Here is a 17,190-nt window from a genome sequence, read left to right on the forward strand (position 1 = left end):
TTTTTTTTAATTCTGTTCTTAAAATTCATGTTCATCGAAGTGTTTGAACACACAGTGGCATTAGGCTCACATATATAAAAATATCAGGATTATAATTTCCCTCTTTGGGAGATGGTCTCAAATCCAGTTGTTGATTATTATTTTTCTTCTTTTTTCGTTTTCAGGCGACACTTATGCCAACAACCGTGAACCATCCCAGCGTCTTCTTGGCGAGCAGCTCGATCCTCCGTGATTGCTAAGCAACAGCAAAACGGAAACCTCTCGGGAGAGGCTACTACTACCACCTTGGTACCTTCTACCTCCAACTCTAATCTGGATTGAGTCAAAACCGAGCCTGTGAGACAGATTCATCTCAGCGATTGGTTCCTGATCAGAACGTGTGTCCTAACGAGAACAGTCTATCAGGCAAGAGAAAAGAACTCGAGAAAGAGGTGAGACACAAGTTATTGTTTGTTAACACTTGATAAAGCCAGTGATTGATGAATCCTTGACACATATCCGTGGTATTATTTATAGGTTAATAAATCTCAACAAAGAAGAAGATTTGTGAAACGGATCAAGAAGAAAAGGTGGTGGAGAAGATGACGTCATCTCTGACTTTGGAAGCTGTGGAGGATGAATGGTTGGTTTCGAACTCTTACATTTGAGAAAGTTGCTGTAACTAAGAAGTATATCAATATGACCATTACAACCATTCATCCTCCATGAGACACAAACGCATGAGACACATCCAACAGCCTAAAGAAAAGTCACTTATTCATATAACCTGTTTGTTGATATTCCTAAGAGAATAGTAAAGTGATGTTTTGCATAGTTTCACGAACATTTGTTTTCTTAATGGTGTTATTTTAGGAGTTGAAATATTTTTTTTCTAATAATGAGTTGTGAGTTGTCAACTGAATTTCCTTTTCTTCCTTTCCGAGTTACAATTGTTTAGTGCTAGAACAAAAGATAGCATTTTTAGATGTATCAGAGAAAGAATAACTCGAATTGCCTGAGGATTTGCAGAGAAAAGATACAGAGTATAAGTATTATATGTTGATGAGGAAGCTGTTAAGAAGGATAAGACTCAGGGCATAAAGGAAAACATGTGGTATGATTTTGTTTTGAATTCATTCACCTTTTCTGTTTGTTTGTGGTTTTAGTGATTTGTCAATATCACAAAATGGGTCAAGGTTGCAGAGAAATGGCATGTTAAACCTGCAAACTATTTCCATGATCATGACAAAGTTCTTATATATATTACAAATAAAGTAGGTATTGTTTCCCGATGCTAAATGATCAGTGAACTCTCTCTTATAGATTGTTGGGTGTGTTTTTTTTTTGAGGTTTCTCTACTTTCAAGAATACATGCTTAGGAGTTAGGAGATGTGTGCTGATTTAAAAGGAGCCATGAAACATGACGTTACCGTGGATTTATAACATGAGATAGCCTTAAAGTGGAAAACTTCAGAAAATGAAAAGGTACATCGAATATCGATGCATCTTTCGGTCTTTGATTCTGATGAAATTCTTATGAAAAATATTTCTAAATATAGCTTATATCTTTTAAATTTAGCTCTATACATTAAGCCTCTGCAGCATTAGTGTAAACTTCTTCATTGATGGTCTAGGCAAAGCCAATTATGAAGATATCAGAAGATGATTGTGATTACGAAAATGTAATTAGATGAAGTCATTTTTCTTTTTTTAAAAATATGTAACAAAATTCTGATTAGCATATATTTAAGATAATTGTATAATATTTTAGGGTTTCGAATAAAAGAAAATTATACAAATATACTACATATTATATATATATTATATATATAATTTGTTCATTTCTTTTGGTGATAGTTCATCGTATGTGAATATTATATCATTTGTAATTTAAGTATTATATATATATATATATTCTTTAAAAAAAAAAGGGATGTCATTTGTCGTTTTATCAGATATACATAAATTATAAGAAATATATACTTTTTGTATTGCAAAATAAAATTGTGATAAACTAACTCAATATAGTAATATGTTTGAAATTTTCATACACTTTACTCGAAATATTAGTACATAATATATCTTTAAATAAAATATATAGTATTAAATAAAATAAAATATGATTATTTGATATCTTTTAAATAAATATATAGTATTAAATAAAATAAATTATTTCATATCAAATAATAAGAAAATCATGGTAAATTTGTGAAGCATATAAAATTATCCGAATGTATATTAAAATCCAATGCAAGAAATTAATATTCCTATATTAACCAGATAAAAATAAAGAAAATTACCAATTATACTTTAAAAAATATTTGTTTTAAAATCCTAAAACGGTTTTGGGATGATAAATATTAACTTACTGTACAATCTAGCTAATTAAAAAAAAGATTAAAATCAATTCAATTTTCCACTTTCTAAATCAGTAGGTTTAGAAAAGAATGTATAAGAAAATATAAAAAATATCAATGGATTATAAAACATGTATAAATGTATAAGAGGATAACATAATTCATTATTCATGTATTTAAAATAACCTTTAATTTTTAATAATTTGTTTAATAAGTTAAACAAAGAAAATTTTATTATTATTTAGATTAATTTATATTTCTAACAAGAACAATTTAAAACAAATAGTCCTTTTTATTTAATATTAAATATTTTTATATGTAAAAAAAATAAGAACAATAACATTAGTTGCATTACATGAGTTTTAAAGTTATTTGCATAATAGAATATTCATTACACAATCCGAATAATTTCTAGGATAAAACATATTAGCGTATTTATGTTTACCATAGATAAAAAATAACTCTTCATTGATAATTCTTCTATGTCCTTTTGTTCAACATATATATATATATATATATATATATATATATATATATATGTTGTATGCACATTTATATACTAATAAATAATGTACTATATATTATAAAACTAAACATTTGAAACTAAAATAAATATTAAACATAATAGTGCTATTTATCAAAAGAATAATGAAGGTATTATTTTAATTCAAAAAAATATTTATTATTATGATCTCAGAATTCTATCATTATTTTTGTTTATAAGATTTTTAATATATAATGATTTTCAAATATTTCATAAATCAATATAAAATAACTTTTATTACAATTTCCCGCCCTACGGGCGGGCCGACCCTAGTTCTATATATATACACATCATGAGATAAATTTTAGTCCTAGCAATTTATGCTAAAAGGAAACGGTAAGATGGCCTGGTTGGCTGGTTCACGCGTCTTGTGTCAATATTTTGATAATATTTTGATTCGAAACTAAAAACTCCAAAACATTTTGAGTAGAAGACAACATCCGTGTAAAAGGTCAGTTATTTCAACGATTCCATTTATATTATACAGTTTCCTATCCAATTATTTTTGATGATAATTCAAATAACAACAAAATTCAATCGAGTCACAGAGTCTATCGAAATTGCATATCTCCACTACCACACCAAAATACATTTGTTATTTTTAAAATATATTTGATCACTACTATTCAAGTATTTTTTATCATCTAAAATATAGAAGTCGCTACGAAATATAAAATTCTTGAAAACGGAATTCCAAAAAATCCAAAAGCCATGCGTCCATGAATTTATTACCTTGTGGCAATAGTTTATTACGATATAGTAGTACTTAAATATCTTAAACATGAAATTTTATCATTAATATCTTGGTAAATATTTTCTAATTTTGATTAGTCCTTCTCTTGATTTGTACCGACATTAATACTGGCGATTGATACAACAAAACATAATTAATCGACAGAGCCATATATAGTATTCTCTTTACCGAGTAAAAATAGTAATATACCAGAGCAGTTCTAAAAGTCATGATCTTTTTTTTTAAACACATTTTTAAACACAATTCTAAAGTCATGATCATGAAGTATAGTTTGGGGCTTTTAACATTATCATTTGATTTCTACAATTTTTTTATAAAGTTCGTTTAATCTATAACTAGACCTTGATCCGTCCGGTCGGTATTTATTTTATATTTTTAACTTTTTGTTTATATTGAATTATGTATTTGTAATATTTAAATATAAATTTAAATTGAAAATTAATATTTGTAATTATAATAAAAATTAAAAATAAAAGTTTAATAAAATATTCTGATATAAATTTTAAATTTCCTAACTAAAATAATATAGGGGTGAGTCATAATTTTTCAATTCCAAAATCTTAATATCCCTTAAAAACAAATAAAATAATTTATAAATACAAAATATATAAATATATTTAGAAACTATGATTTCTATTAAAATAAATTTATTAAAGAAAAATAATCTTGCGCCGTAGTTGTTTATTTCTATAGTTTGAACTGTGACCGTATAAATATTTTCTTTCACCTTAAATTTTTTCTTTGTACTAATGGTATATAATATATATATATACACACATATATTTGTAAATTAAAATACATAATTTTGATATAACATTTTAAAACATAACAATTTTATTTATTATTTGAATAATTGTATTTTGTGATTTTAATTATCTATTATATCACAATGTATCATATAAACAAATTCAATATTTATAACTAATCGGATTTATATTATGAAAGTATTTACTAATAATTTATGAATAAATTATTTTATATTTTATTTATATGTTATATAAATTGATTATGATGTGTGAATTTTTTATTTTATTATTTATTATTAATAAATATTAAAAATTATTAATATGTTAATACAAAATCTTTTAGGAAATCGATTCGAAAGTCTATTTAGGTTAAAATTCGCTTAAGAAAATATATTAATTAAATTAAGAAATATATTAAATGTTTAAATCTATTATTAAATTATGAAGAAACAACTATAATTAAATATAGGTTCAATAAATTACTTTAATTGCATTCTAATCTAAACAAATGGTAAAATTAAGGAGTATTTCTATTTTGTACTTCTATTTTAATTATATAGATACATTTACTTTGGAAACAAAACAAATCAGTTAACTTATCATCAAATATAACTATGTTTATTCAGTAATATGTTTAAAATCTCTATCGACTAAACCAAATAAGAAATTCCTTTCACTCTGATGTTTCTAGCAAAGATTTCAAGACTAGAGAGGACAATGGTAGTTAAGAAGATTATCCAGAAATATTACTTTTTGAGTAACTTCTTAAACAATAATTGGGGCATCATTATTTATGTAAGTGATTGAATAATTGATGTGACCAGTGACGACAGTCGTGGAAGATGTAGTTTTGAAGTAATTACCAGAGAAAGTGGCAAAAAATCCGCCTTATTCATACGCTCCTGTTTTTTTTTATTTATACATCTTCAAATGAAATTGATTGTTTTTATAAGCGAATTGTAACAGTTTATCAAAAAAAAAAGAGTTTATGCGCAACTATTTTACTGACAAAATGTAAAAGTGCGCTGTATTATTCCGCAGACAAACATTCGCTAACAAGACAGATAGAGAAGTTTAATTTAGTTCTTCATTCTCTTGCGTTGCATATGAATTAACGCATAGTGATTATTAATTAAGCAGTGTGACCATAGATCCATAAATCTTGAGTGGACGATTACGGTGTTCTTAATGTATGAGTGTATCTATATCAAGACAATTACACAAAATGCGTGTTATTTACACTAGTTTTTGCTAAAATATCTTTAAAAGTTATTTTAGTGATGGAGTTGAGTATGACTTCTATAAACAAAATAAAAAATGTAAAAGTCAATAAAAGGCTTAAAGAATCAGTTTGAATACACTGTTCAAAAATGAATCTAATCATTGGTGGAAATGATTAATGAACTAATAATAACATTGTTGTGGACTTTGACAATAAATAAAATAAAAAGCGAGTCAATGATCTTACAAATAATAATGTAGCTATCCGCTTTCAAACCATCTCCAATCGTACCAAAAACTTATTATATATTTTAATCTAAAATAGAATAATTCTATTATACAATTAAATTTACTCCAATAGTTCACTTTATAATAAAGTTATTCTATAATAGAATGAATTATAAAATAATGCTACTTTTTATTCTATATTCGGAATGGAAAAACATCATTATTCATTAGATCAAATTTAACTCTATAATAGAATTATTTTATTTTAGAGTAAGATATAAAATGGAATTTTGTGTACCATTAAAAATATCCTCACGATAATTATTCACTTGCTTTTTACTTTTAACTGTTATTACAAATGTTGTTAAGGTTTTCATACTTTTGTCATAATTTTTGTTGTTGTTAATATAACTTTTAAATAATTATAATTTAATTATCAATTTAAAATTATTATAATACAAATATCTTTTTGGTAATGATATTTTTTGATTAACTTGAAGATGTCTCATTTTTATGAGATAGTTCAAAGTAGCCTCAAACTAATCCCCAAAAATACAATTTTATATTTTTTTATCTAAATACTTAAATGAAACCTAAAACGTGATTTCATTTGGATATGGTATGAACTGTATTGAGGTGCATTCAAACCCGAGTTTTTTTAAAAAAAAATGTTATATAAAAGTGGAATTCTCTACACTGCCTTCTGTCTGGATTTGGGTGATTTGTATGTAATTTACAATCGGTAACGCCTTAATCGTTCAGTGGAGCTGTTTTCAGCTATGTTAAAATATGCAACAAGTCCAGAATATCATGGCCCAATGATAAGGACGGGCTCCTTCCTGCACCCAGATTGTGAGTTCGAACCCTGTTGGAAGGAACTAAGTCATGATTTCTGGACACCAACACGGATATGGACCTATGCTTTAGAACCCATATGCATACCCGGAGAGAAGATCTATCCGTGGGCTGCACCTCCCCTTGGGGATTAGTCTGGGCCCTTCCATAGGCCCGGGATACTCCCAGGTTAATCAAAAAAAAAAAAATACGCAACAAAAAAGTATTTCTCGTTACATATATTTTTGCGTGAAAAATACTCATTTGTATACATTTTGTAAAGTGTGGCCACTGGCCAGTAAACTATTCTATGTGTAAACTTTTCTAATCAAAATATATATACTATTGTGAGAAATATTAAAGTTCAATCTAGTTAAAGTAACAAGAGAAATCAAGCAAACTTGGAATTGGAAATTTTTTTAATAAGCTCAGTTTTTTTCTAAAAGGGTTTGTAATATAAATAGTGTATGCTAATATATATAGAGCATGCAGATAGCCCAAATGCGGTTAGTTTGAATGATCTAAATAAAAAAGCCTCATATTGCGACCGACATTACCATATTCAATTCAAGTTAATTTCTTACGTTTTTTCAATTAAATTCAAGCAAATCAAAGACCACAACTACATATTTAAAAAATACAAATTAAGCATACAACTTGTAATATAACGGCCAAACACGTTTTTTCATCAGCAGAAAAAGGGCTTTCGTTAGCAGAAAATCTATATATAAATATATGCAGCCAGCTGTCAGTATAACATAAAGATAATGTAAAGACTTTATTTAAATGGAAGTGATTAACCAACTAAAGCCAACGTTAACCCTATCCTCTTTGTTTTGCACCTTCCTCATGCACAAGCCTCTTGTCCGATAGTTCAAAGATTCCATGGCGGTGATTACTTTAAAATTTTTAACTCATCACACTCTTAATAGTATTACGTACTAATCCACGATTATACAAATATTATTTTAAAACTAACATACCAGACAAAATTAATCATTTTAAATGGTCAACTATGCCTAGTATATAATTTCATTATCCTTTTAACTATAGAAATGTTTCGAACTATTGACCCAAAAAAGATTTGAATATCCTAACACAATTGATCGAGCTAATCTTTATATTGTTTGCATTTGACCCAAATAAACATCTCTACTGTGGCAGTGGTACCAACGGGTCTAGCTAGGAGATTTGCATTTTAAGCCAATTCATTTATATTTTTCAATAAGTTAGCTGTTTTTAATAACAAAAATCACATTTTAGGTTAATTGTAAATCCATTAATGAGCTACAAAATTTGCAAATCTCACTAAATGAATCAGAAAACACTAACCTAGTTTTGCTTTGTTTTCTGTCAACCAGTTTAAGATATTTTCCGTTTAGCTACATGCCTACATTGATATCATCTGATTATAACGAAGATAGCTTCGCTAACAAAGATACAAAAGAATGAAAATGTGTACTGTTAAAAGGACCGACTCGTCTACATCATAATGCAACTAACTGTTATTTAATGATTAACTATATTATCAACTTACAATAATATAATTCCCATAAATTCCGGCGTCGTGTGCCGAACTTGCTCGTTAGAATTCTTATTCCCAAGACTTTCTGGCCTATATATATACCCCTTTAACCCGAAACTCAAAACACACAACAGACAATAACAACTTTAGCAAAGCTCAAACACTTTCTTGATTAGTATTATCAAAAACACAAAATGGGTCGTGGTTATAATCTACTATTCATTCTAGTAACGTTTTTAGTATTGGTTGCAGCTGTAGCTGCACAAGGAAACAGTGGCTCGAGCCGTGGTGGTGGTCAAAGACCGCGTGTTGGGTTCTATGGAAATAGTTGCCGAAACGTAGAGTCCATTGTGGCATCGGTTGTTCGACAACATGTCCAGTCTAACCCGGCTAATGCACCCGGGATTTTGCGTATGCATTTTCACGATTGCTTTGTTCGTGGCTGCGATGGCTCGGTTCTCATCGCTGGTAACAACACGGAGAGAACCGCTGGTCCAAACCGTTCATTGAGAGGGTTTGAAGCTATTGAAGAGGCTAAGACTAGGCTTGAGGCTGCGTGTCCTGGAATTGTCTCTTGTGCTGATATCCTCACCCTTGCTGCTCGTGACGCCGTTGTTTTGGTATTATATTTTTAAATTAGTTACTATTTTGGTTTAAATAGTTACACGCACGTATAAATATATAACTAATACTCTTAAAAAAATATATATAACTATCTAACGTATTGAAACTTGGGCGATGCAGACTGGTGGGCAAAGCTGGCGAGTGCCATTGGGACGTCTAGACGGCCGTATTTCGCAAGCCTCAGACGTGATCTTACCCGGACCAAACGATGCAGTGGACAAACAGAAGCGAGACTTTGCTGCTAAAACTCTTAACACATTAGACCTCGTAACTCTTGTTGGTATGTTATCATTACATTCAATTTCTAATGCATTTTTGTAGTTGACAAACATGAAATGACACTGACAAAGCAAAAATAAACATGATTGAGGCAAATGCATATTTTAGAGTGTATATAAACTATGTAAATAAATAATTCAAAATCCATTAGATCCATATTATAGTTTCAAAATTCAATATTTTTATACCTTTATGGAAATGTTCTTATGTAATAAAGACAGTTTTCCGTATGTAAAAGATATATTATATCGTGTAAGCTTTCAGAAAAAAAAAAACTACTTATCTATACTCGTTCGATCCAACTAGCTAATACTAATTTTAACGAGTTTTTGGTTTCACTAGGCGGACACACAATAGGAACAGCTGGTTGCGGTTTGGTGAGAGGCAGATTCTTTAACTTCAACGGCACAGGACAACCCGACCCATCAATTGATCCGACTTTCGTACCATTGGTTCAGGCTCGATGCCCTCAAGCTGGAGACGCATCAGCCCGAGTCGACTTAGACGAAGGTAGTGCTGGCAGGTTTGACACATCGTTCCTAAGTAAAGTGAGGTCAAACCGCGTGGTTCTACAGTCCGATCTAGTCTTGTGGAATGACCCCGAGACACGAGCCATCATAGAACGTTTATTAGGCTTACGTAGACCATCCTTGAGGTTCGGAGCAGAATTCGGGAATTCTATGGTCAAGATGAGTCTTATAGAAGTCAAGACAGGATCAGATGGGGAGATTCGTAGGGTTTGCTCTGCGATCAACTAAGAAAGTGAATGAAAGCACAACACTGTGGTTTGGTTTAAATTTATGATTTGGTTTACTAATAATAATTTGTTTGATACAATAAGCTTGTGATTAGCATTTTGTGGTTGATGTTTACGTTGTCAAGTGTAAGATTGTACTCTATAACATGAATGTATTATGTAATAAATAAAATTTGTCATTTGTTTTTTTCTCACTCTAGTACGTAAGGTGTTTGCATGAACGAATTATCAAAGGAAGGAAAGTTTTGATTTTTTTGATTAATGAAAACTAATCTCAGTAATGATTATCAATTCATAACTAAGTTTATAGGTTATAACTTCTGAACTAGATTTTGACCCGCGCTTTTAAAGCGCGGGTTTATTTTCCTTTATTTTTTTTTAAATTGACAAATATTTAATAAATGTCATATTTTCATATATTTATTTTTTTTATAAAAGACTTAAGCTTTTTATCTTTCTTTATCGTGTTTCATTTTAAATGAGTATAGGCCTGATCACAATATTCGGACCCGAAGAACCAACCCAAAACCGACCCAAAAATCAGGGTCCCGAACCCGATCAGACCCGGGGTAAATATCCGAATGAATTCTAAATTGCTATATCCGAAGAACCGATCCGAACCCGATCCGAACCGAGAACCAAATGAGTACCCGAAGATACCCGAAATGTGAATATATATCTAAAAATATATGTTATAATTATATTTTTAATTATTTTAATATTTTAAATTAATATCATAAGTTAACTATAGTAGTCATTTTTAGTACTTTTGAGTATTTTTGGATAAAATATGATAGTTTGGATAAAAGTTTACCCAAAAAAACTGTATATAATGGATATTTTTGGTTACTTTTGAGTAATTTGGATACAAAAAATTTGAACCGAATCAGATACTTTGGTTACTCTGAGTATAAATAACCGAACCCGTTTTAGATATTTTGGTTATTTGGTTATTTTTCAGGTTCTTATGCATGAGAACCGAACCCACCCGGATCCGGAAAGATCTGACTCGAACCCGATCCAAAAAAAAATAAAAATTGAATCTGATTTGTTAATCGGCCCAAATGGCCCAAAAAAGATGATGTGGGCAATGGGCTGGATTTAAAAAAAGTGACCCAATATAGATGTGTTATTAATATTACTTGATTGCCCTTAATGAAATATGCAATGTTATTAAAGAAAGGGGTATTTTTAGTAAAAAATTCAATAGGATCCTGCTTTAATAGTATAGATATTCTAGTCTCTTAGACTTTTGGAATCCGAAAGTCTCCTAACTTCAATGTTCAAGCCTGTGATCGGTCATATATATGATCAACGTACTCAACCATCATATAACAGTGACCACACAGATTCTACATTACTTGTCTCGAGTTCAACTGTACATAAACCAAAAGAATCTCAGAACTAACAATTATTTTATTATGGGGCAATTTGGAAAATGATGGAAGTTATGGGGTGGTTTTGTTTTCTGTATTCTTTTCAACGGGCCACGAAGGGAGTTCAAACTTAACTATCAGGCCCGGATAAGTGGGCTTCTAACATACGGCCCAATCATGATAATATAATACTCCCTCCACTCCTAAATATTAGATGTTTTAGGTAAAGCACATTTATTAATAAATTTACTTTTTATCTAAAAATATTAAAAATTATAAACTAAAAACTATTTGACCCATTACAAAATAAAACTATTAAATTTGATTGGTTACACAGTTTTTGATAAAATTAAAGTTATATAGAAATATAAGAACATCTTACATTTTGGAACAAAAAAAATATTCTACACGTCTTATATTTAGGAACAAAGAGAGTAAACGATATGAATTTCGAATAATAACTTCACTGCACTTTAAATTTGATAGATCCACAACTTTCTTAGGCCATCTCCAATAGAACTGCAAAACACTATTTTAGTGTAGTTTTTACACCAAAACCATCTCCACTGGGACTGCAAAAATTACATTGTTTTAGTGTAACACTATAATTTCACACCAAATTTGGTGTGACACTATTCACCACACCAAAACACTATTCACTTCAATAAAACACTATTCACTTATTTTATTAATAAAACTTACAAATAAATAAATAAGAAATAAAAAGATAAATACATATAATATTATAAAATAACTTTTTAGTGTGAAGTTTGGTGTTACGGTTGGAAAATAACTCTTTTTACTGCTAAAATTGCATTAAAATAGTGTGGTTTTGACACAAAATAGTGTTATGAGTTGGAGATGCTCTTAAAAAAAAAAGATTCCACCCAAACATGGAAAAGGTTTGAAAAACGTTATTAATGATAGTATAATGCTTTAAACTTTTTATAACCAGAAAATTTTATAGCAGAACTTATATAAATGACTTCTTAAAAATTGTTTAGTTTATATGTAGATTTTTAAAAGAGTGATTATGTTCGCAAACGAAATTTGGAAAAATATCGATAAACTTTACAGCGCTTTACTAATCTAAACATAACAACAAAAGGTAAGATGCGGTTAATACTATCTTTTGTAAGTGATAGAGATGTACCTATTGATGAATGTCTACTATCTTTTCGATATTATATAGGTTTTGTGAAAGAGCTGTAAAATGAACTTATACTAGCTCAAAACGTAATCACAGAGGATGAAACTTCAAAGAGATTATGTCGACGAATGTGTATCAAGTTTAGATACTAGTATTAAGGGTTAAACACAATTGTATTTGAGATTAGCTTGATTTCATGGAAAAAAGGTGAAAAGGAACATTTGTTTTTCATTTCTACCGTTGATATTCTTCTTATAGATCCGCATAGTTTCGATACTGTGATCTTTACACGTCAACCAGATCACCAACAAGAATCTCTTACTTTGGGAAATAAGATCTGATGCTTTTAACATACAATGGAAAATCATTACAAGTATGTATAGAGGTGCATGCGTTGAGGTAAAGAGTGAGTCAATACGTATGTGATATGTCATTTACTTCTCTACCTTCCAAATTAAATTTCCAAGCAGAAACAAGAAGCTCTTCTATTTTGGTGAATCGTGCAGATTAAGTAACGTGTTCCTCTATTTGTTATGTTTGGGCTGTAGTTTGACTATAGGACCTGGTTTGTGATGATGATCTCGAGTGAATCGACATATTTTCCAACAATAAGTTAAACTAGGAGTTATGAGAGGTGGAAAGTCATGAAAATCATATGTCCAATGTCCAATACCCATTTCAGAACTTCACGCACGTATATTTTAGCCACTAAAACAACAGTAAAATGACAAACAAACGATGAAGTACCATAAGTGACACAATAATTCACCAATGCATGGAGTCATGGAATAGTCATCCGCGGCCACATACAAATTGAAAATGTTAAATCTCAAGTGAAGATGAATTTTGAAAACAAAACCTTTCCTTCAATAAAGTTCTAGAACAAACCCAAAAGGGTAATTTGAAAGTGTAATTTTCATTTTTCCTTTCAAATTTCATTTTTCCTTTCAAATTTTCGATTCTCATAATGGTTATTACTATTTGCATTTTGATTTTAATTATAAAAATGTTTAATTTTTTCCTTTCAAATTTTCGATTCTCATAATGGTTAATACTATTTGCTTTGATTTTAATTATAATAATGTTCATAAATGGAAATTTTGGCAAAAAGTACACTGTATTTGGGTTTAAAATCTCTAATTAACCCATTTATATTTGTTTTTGTAGTAAGAAATATAAAACTAATAAAGTTTCTTGAAATATGACAAAAAATAAAGAACACACAGTTCTAATAACAACAACAAAGGAAAGATGAAAGGCCAGATCTCTCTTCGCATAGACCCACGATCACGCATCCATATGAAAATGCATGACACATACACAAAACGTCATCGTTTATGCGCCACATCCAAAGCAACCGACCTACAAATACCCCCTTGCCCTTTCTTCTTCCTCCTCTTTACTCTTCAAAGTCTCCACCACACACTTCTTCTCCATTAAAACTCCTTTCTCACATCTCTCATAAACACCCAAAGAGCAAAAAAGAGAGAGAGAAGAAACTCACAATGGCCACTCCCTTCTCTACCTTGACACCTTTTCTTTTCATACTCCTTCTCTCCATCCCTATCGTTCTTGGCGCTTCTCATCACCACACTGCGGCTCCAGCTCCTGCCGTAGACTGTTCGATGCTCATACTCAACATGGCTGATTGTTTGTCTTTCGTTTCCGCTGGAGGCACGGAGGCTAAGCCGGCTAGTTCGTGCTGCAACGGGCTTAAGACGGTGCTCAAGACCGACGCAGAGTGTCTCTGTGAGGCGTTTAAAAGCAGCGCTTCTCTAGGCGTTACCTTGAACATGACTAAAGCAACTACACTTCCCGCTGCATGCAAGCTTCACGCTCCTTCTATCGCTGCTTGTGGATGTAAGATCTATTACTTTATTAACCTTTTTGTACTTTAGATTCTTTTTTTTTTAGATTTTTAGATCTATGTTTATTTACATCATTTTTAGTTCAGCTAAGAATATATTTTTGTGAATTTGGTAATCAGAACTTTTTTAATTTATATTTTATTTTGTTGGCAGTGTCCGTCGCTCCTACTATGGCTCCAGGTATTTTATGTTTCTCCTTTGTTTGATTTTGATTATTTTCTTATTTTTTTATCTGAATTTTGTCTCATGCAATGTTGTTTTCTGATATTAAATGCCAAATAAAAATTTATTATTATATTGGTTGATATTTTGGGACCATCTAGGTTCTGTACTTCCGTTTATACTTTAGAAACCCTTTTAATAAATTTGTAAAGATTTTTGACAAAAAAAATTGTAGATATTTGACCGAAATTATAATTAGTGGTCATAATTTCATTTTGAGGTGTTTATGTGATTGATTAAAATTTCTTAACATGGAATCATTATTTGTACCAGGTCTTGCTCCAGGAGGAGCTGTTGCAGCTGCTGGACCCGACTTAGTTAATGTTCTAGCTCCAAACCCATCTCCAGGGAACGACGGATCTTCCTTGGTTCCGATCTCCTTCACCACCGTACTCAGTGCTGCGTTCTTCCTATTGTTCTTGTCTCGTGTCTGAAAAAAGCCTTATTCACCAGCTAGATTTGGTTGTATGAAATGGCTTTGGGTTTTCATGACTTTAGTTTTGCGTGTCTTTTGAGTCTTCTGTGTTCAGACCATGTCGGTTTCTGTTCTTAGTTTTACTCTTAATTATGTTTCCATTGGTCCTTTATAAGAGCATCTCTGATTACTCTTATATTGATGGTTATTAAATTTCTAGTTTTCCTAAGCAATTTCTTTGGTTAAATTTTGTTTATGTCGTTATAGTAACATTCTATACTAACATTTTTACATTTAAAAAAAAAATATTTGTAGCATTTGTGCAAGGTGTTTAGTAGTAATTCAAAAAGTATGAAAACAAACATTTTTAAAAAGCTTTGCTCGGGGCTCTGAAATTGTTAAATCTTTATACCACACTTAATGTGATTGCTTAATTACATGATCAGTTTCAAAATTCAAAATTTCAATGTAATGATTACTCAACTGTCCAGTGTCCATTTTTTAACAAAATCACAATTATTTTCCCACGAAAACTTTCAACTCTGAACGCGCGAACTTTCCAGCGCACGTTAGACCAACATTAACGGTATATCTAAACAAAGTCCTTAGTGTTAATGTCATTAAAAATAAATGCAATAAATCAAAAAATTAGTGGGACGTCCTTAGCTAAGATGTTTTTTTCGTTGTCCTTAGGTGACACGTGTCGTCCTCTCGTTCTTCTCTTTCTCTTTCTCTTTCTCTCGACAGAATCAAAGGTCTTGCCTCTGCCCATGGCGTTTCTGTTGATCTCTTTGACGGACCAGAAAAGGAGAGACATGAAGAGTTAGATCTCTCTCCCACTTCAGCAAGAGCTCGTTTCGAGACCATGATTCGAGCTGCTCAGTGTGCGCATCGACTCTGGCCAGGAATGGAGTCTCCGTCACTATCTTCGACTCCACTCGTGGTCCCGGTGGCCGCATGTCTCAAAGAAGGTTCCTTTTTGAATCATCATCAGAGTGTTTTCCCTTTTTGAATTGAAATTGAAATTGAAATCGAAAATTTGCAGGGAGGTTGGGGAAGATGGGAAGGAGTTGATGTTCGACCATGAAGCTCCGTTTTTCTCTGTGACCAACCCTAATGCTATCTCCCTTGTTCACGAGTGGGAGTCTTTAGGTTTTGTTTCTCAATGGAAACAAGTTTTCGGCTCTTTCGATTCTGCCTCCAACATGTTTCTTGGCTTCCAACAGGTTTTCTTATCAATCTATGATTCATCATCGATCTTAGATACCAACTCAAATGTGTGTGTTGTTTACGGTCTAGGAAGGGGATCACACCAACAACAACAAGTATGTGGGTGTTCCAGGCATGAACTCTATATCAAAGACCTTGTGCAACCACTCCGGTACGTTTCCTTGTTCTTTTGTTGTTATGTTTGGTCTCTGTTGGTATAAATGTGATTAGTGTTATTGATAACGACAATGATCTCTTTATTGCAAAATCCATGCTTTTAGATATTTATTACATCCATTCAACTACATCTTGTTTGTCTTCATATGATTTTGATTTAACAAAAGTAACGTTTTCTCAAACTCATGTCTTCTCTCAGACTTGTCTCATGTGTTTGCCTCGGTGAACAGAAGCATCAACTTCATTGATCATACTAGTGATCTTTCTTGGAAAGAGTAAGTATCATAGAGATCGATTTGTAGATCACTGTCTCAATCTCTTGCAATGTTAACACTCATAAATAGTTTTATTTATTGTTTATATCTCAGAGAATCAAACCTATTGTTGTTGATCCAGCACTATACTTGGCAAGAAGAACACAACTCTTCACTGCTACTGAGAAACGACCAACACCAGATGCTTTCAAAGTCTTTACAGGTTAAAAGATTAATTACCTAATTATATAACTCTATGTGAGCTACGTATATGCTTCATTCTAACCTTTAATATATCACGCAGGCTCGCCGTGGATCGTACTAAGCAGATCTTTCTTGGAGTATTGCATCTTCGGTTGGGACAAATATACCAAGAATCCTCCTCATGTATTTCAACAACATGATCCTCTCTGAAGAATGCTACTTCCACACTGTGATATGTAACTCCCCCGAGTTCAGTAACACAGAAGTTACTCTTTCAAGTTTGTAATTTATGTTTTCAATTTTACTAAGAAGCTATAAAAGTCCTACCAATAATCTATTTTTATATGATTGTCCTTAGCAAAATCTCTTAAGGACAAAGAAATAATTAAATATGTTAAAGACTCAAATTTATGTCCTACCAATAATGTTGCTCTTAGATCCCTTCCTTCACCAAGACATCTTCACTA

At 31.1% G+C, this 17,190-nt stretch overlaps 3 protein-coding genes and 1 long non-coding RNA gene across 6 annotated transcripts; all 4 read left to right on the forward strand.

The window, feature by feature from the left end:
- Positions 1-83: 83 nt before the first annotated feature.
- On the forward strand, positions 84-901 carry LOC108853334 (uncharacterized). The gene is made up of 2 exons (XR_008946106.1): positions 84-431; positions 517-901. It is a non-coding gene; the product is annotated as an uncharacterized LOC108853334 (long non-coding RNA).
- A 7,400-nt stretch (positions 902-8,301) lies between these two features.
- LOC130512785 (peroxidase 69-like) lies at positions 8,302-10,035 on the forward strand. The gene is made up of 3 exons (XM_057011108.1): positions 8,302-8,808; positions 8,933-9,092; positions 9,434-10,035. The coding sequence occupies exons 1-3, from the start codon at positions 8,383-8,385 to the stop codon at positions 9,847-9,849; spliced, it is 1,002 nt and encodes a 333-aa protein (XP_056867088.1). The 5' UTR covers positions 8,302-8,382; the 3' UTR covers positions 9,850-10,035.
- Positions 10,036-13,759: 3,724 nt separating this feature from the next.
- LOC108809150 (non-specific lipid transfer protein GPI-anchored 31) lies at positions 13,760-15,126 on the forward strand. The gene is made up of 3 exons (XM_018581285.2): positions 13,760-14,234; positions 14,396-14,422; positions 14,738-15,126. Exons 1-3 carry the CDS (start codon positions 13,880-13,882, stop codon positions 14,896-14,898), a joined length of 543 nt encoding a protein of 180 aa, XP_018436787.1. The 5' UTR covers positions 13,760-13,879; the 3' UTR covers positions 14,899-15,126.
- Positions 15,127-15,520: 394 nt separating this feature from the next.
- On the forward strand, positions 15,521-17,148 carry LOC108810165 (uncharacterized). 3 transcript variants are annotated; one of them, XM_057010143.1, is made up of 6 exons: positions 15,521-15,850; positions 15,925-16,105; positions 16,179-16,260; positions 16,465-16,540; positions 16,610-16,742; positions 16,824-17,148. In XM_057010143.1, the coding sequence occupies exons 1-6, from the start codon at positions 15,837-15,839 to the stop codon at positions 16,842-16,844; spliced, it is 507 nt and encodes a 168-aa protein (XP_056866123.1). In that variant the 5' UTR covers positions 15,521-15,836; the 3' UTR covers positions 16,845-17,148. The 3 variants fall into 3 exon arrangements, with proteins under 3 accessions (XP_056866123.1, XP_018437797.1, XP_018437796.1); XM_018582295.2 differs by having other exon boundaries at positions 15,524-15,850; positions 16,662-16,742; XM_018582294.2 differs by having other exon boundaries at positions 15,532-15,850; positions 16,634-16,742.
- Positions 17,149-17,190: the final 42 nt, after the last annotated feature.

Source organism: Raphanus sativus, chromosome 5, assembly GCF_000801105.2.
Source record: "Raphanus sativus cultivar WK10039 chromosome 5, ASM80110v3, whole genome shotgun sequence".
In the NCBI taxonomy this organism is placed as follows: Eukaryota; Viridiplantae; Streptophyta; class Magnoliopsida; order Brassicales; family Brassicaceae; genus Raphanus; species Raphanus sativus.

Bases quoted from the DNA above. Each gene is read 5' to 3' on its own strand.
- LOC108810165 (XM_057010143.1), top strand. The intron at 16,106-16,178 runs GTTTTCTTATCA...TTTACGGTCTAG, and splicing joins TGTTTCTTGGCTTCCAACAG to GAAGGGGATCACACCAACAA. The intron at 16,541-16,609 runs GTAAGTATCATA...ACTCATAAATAG, and splicing joins AGTGATCTTTCTTGGAAAGA to TTTTATTTATTGTTTATATC.
- LOC108809150 (XM_018581285.2), top strand. From the start codon at position 13,880: ATGGCCACTCCCTTCTCTACCTTGACACCTTTTCTTTTCATACTCCTT. The intron at 14,235-14,395 runs GTAAGATCTATT...TTTTGTTGGCAG, and splicing joins TTCTATCGCTGCTTGTGGAT to TGTCCGTCGCTCCTACTATG. The intron at 14,423-14,737 runs GTATTTTATGTT...TATTTGTACCAG, and splicing joins CGCTCCTACTATGGCTCCAG to GTCTTGCTCCAGGAGGAGCT.
- LOC130512785 (XM_057011108.1), top strand. From the start codon at position 8,383: ATGGGTCGTGGTTATAATCTACTATTCATTCTAGTAACGTTTTTAGTA. The intron at 8,809-8,932 runs GTATTATATTTT...TGGGCGATGCAG, and splicing joins CTCGTGACGCCGTTGTTTTG to ACTGGTGGGCAAAGCTGGCG. The intron at 9,093-9,433 runs GTATGTTATCAT...TGGTTTCACTAG, and splicing joins AGACCTCGTAACTCTTGTTG to GCGGACACACAATAGGAACA.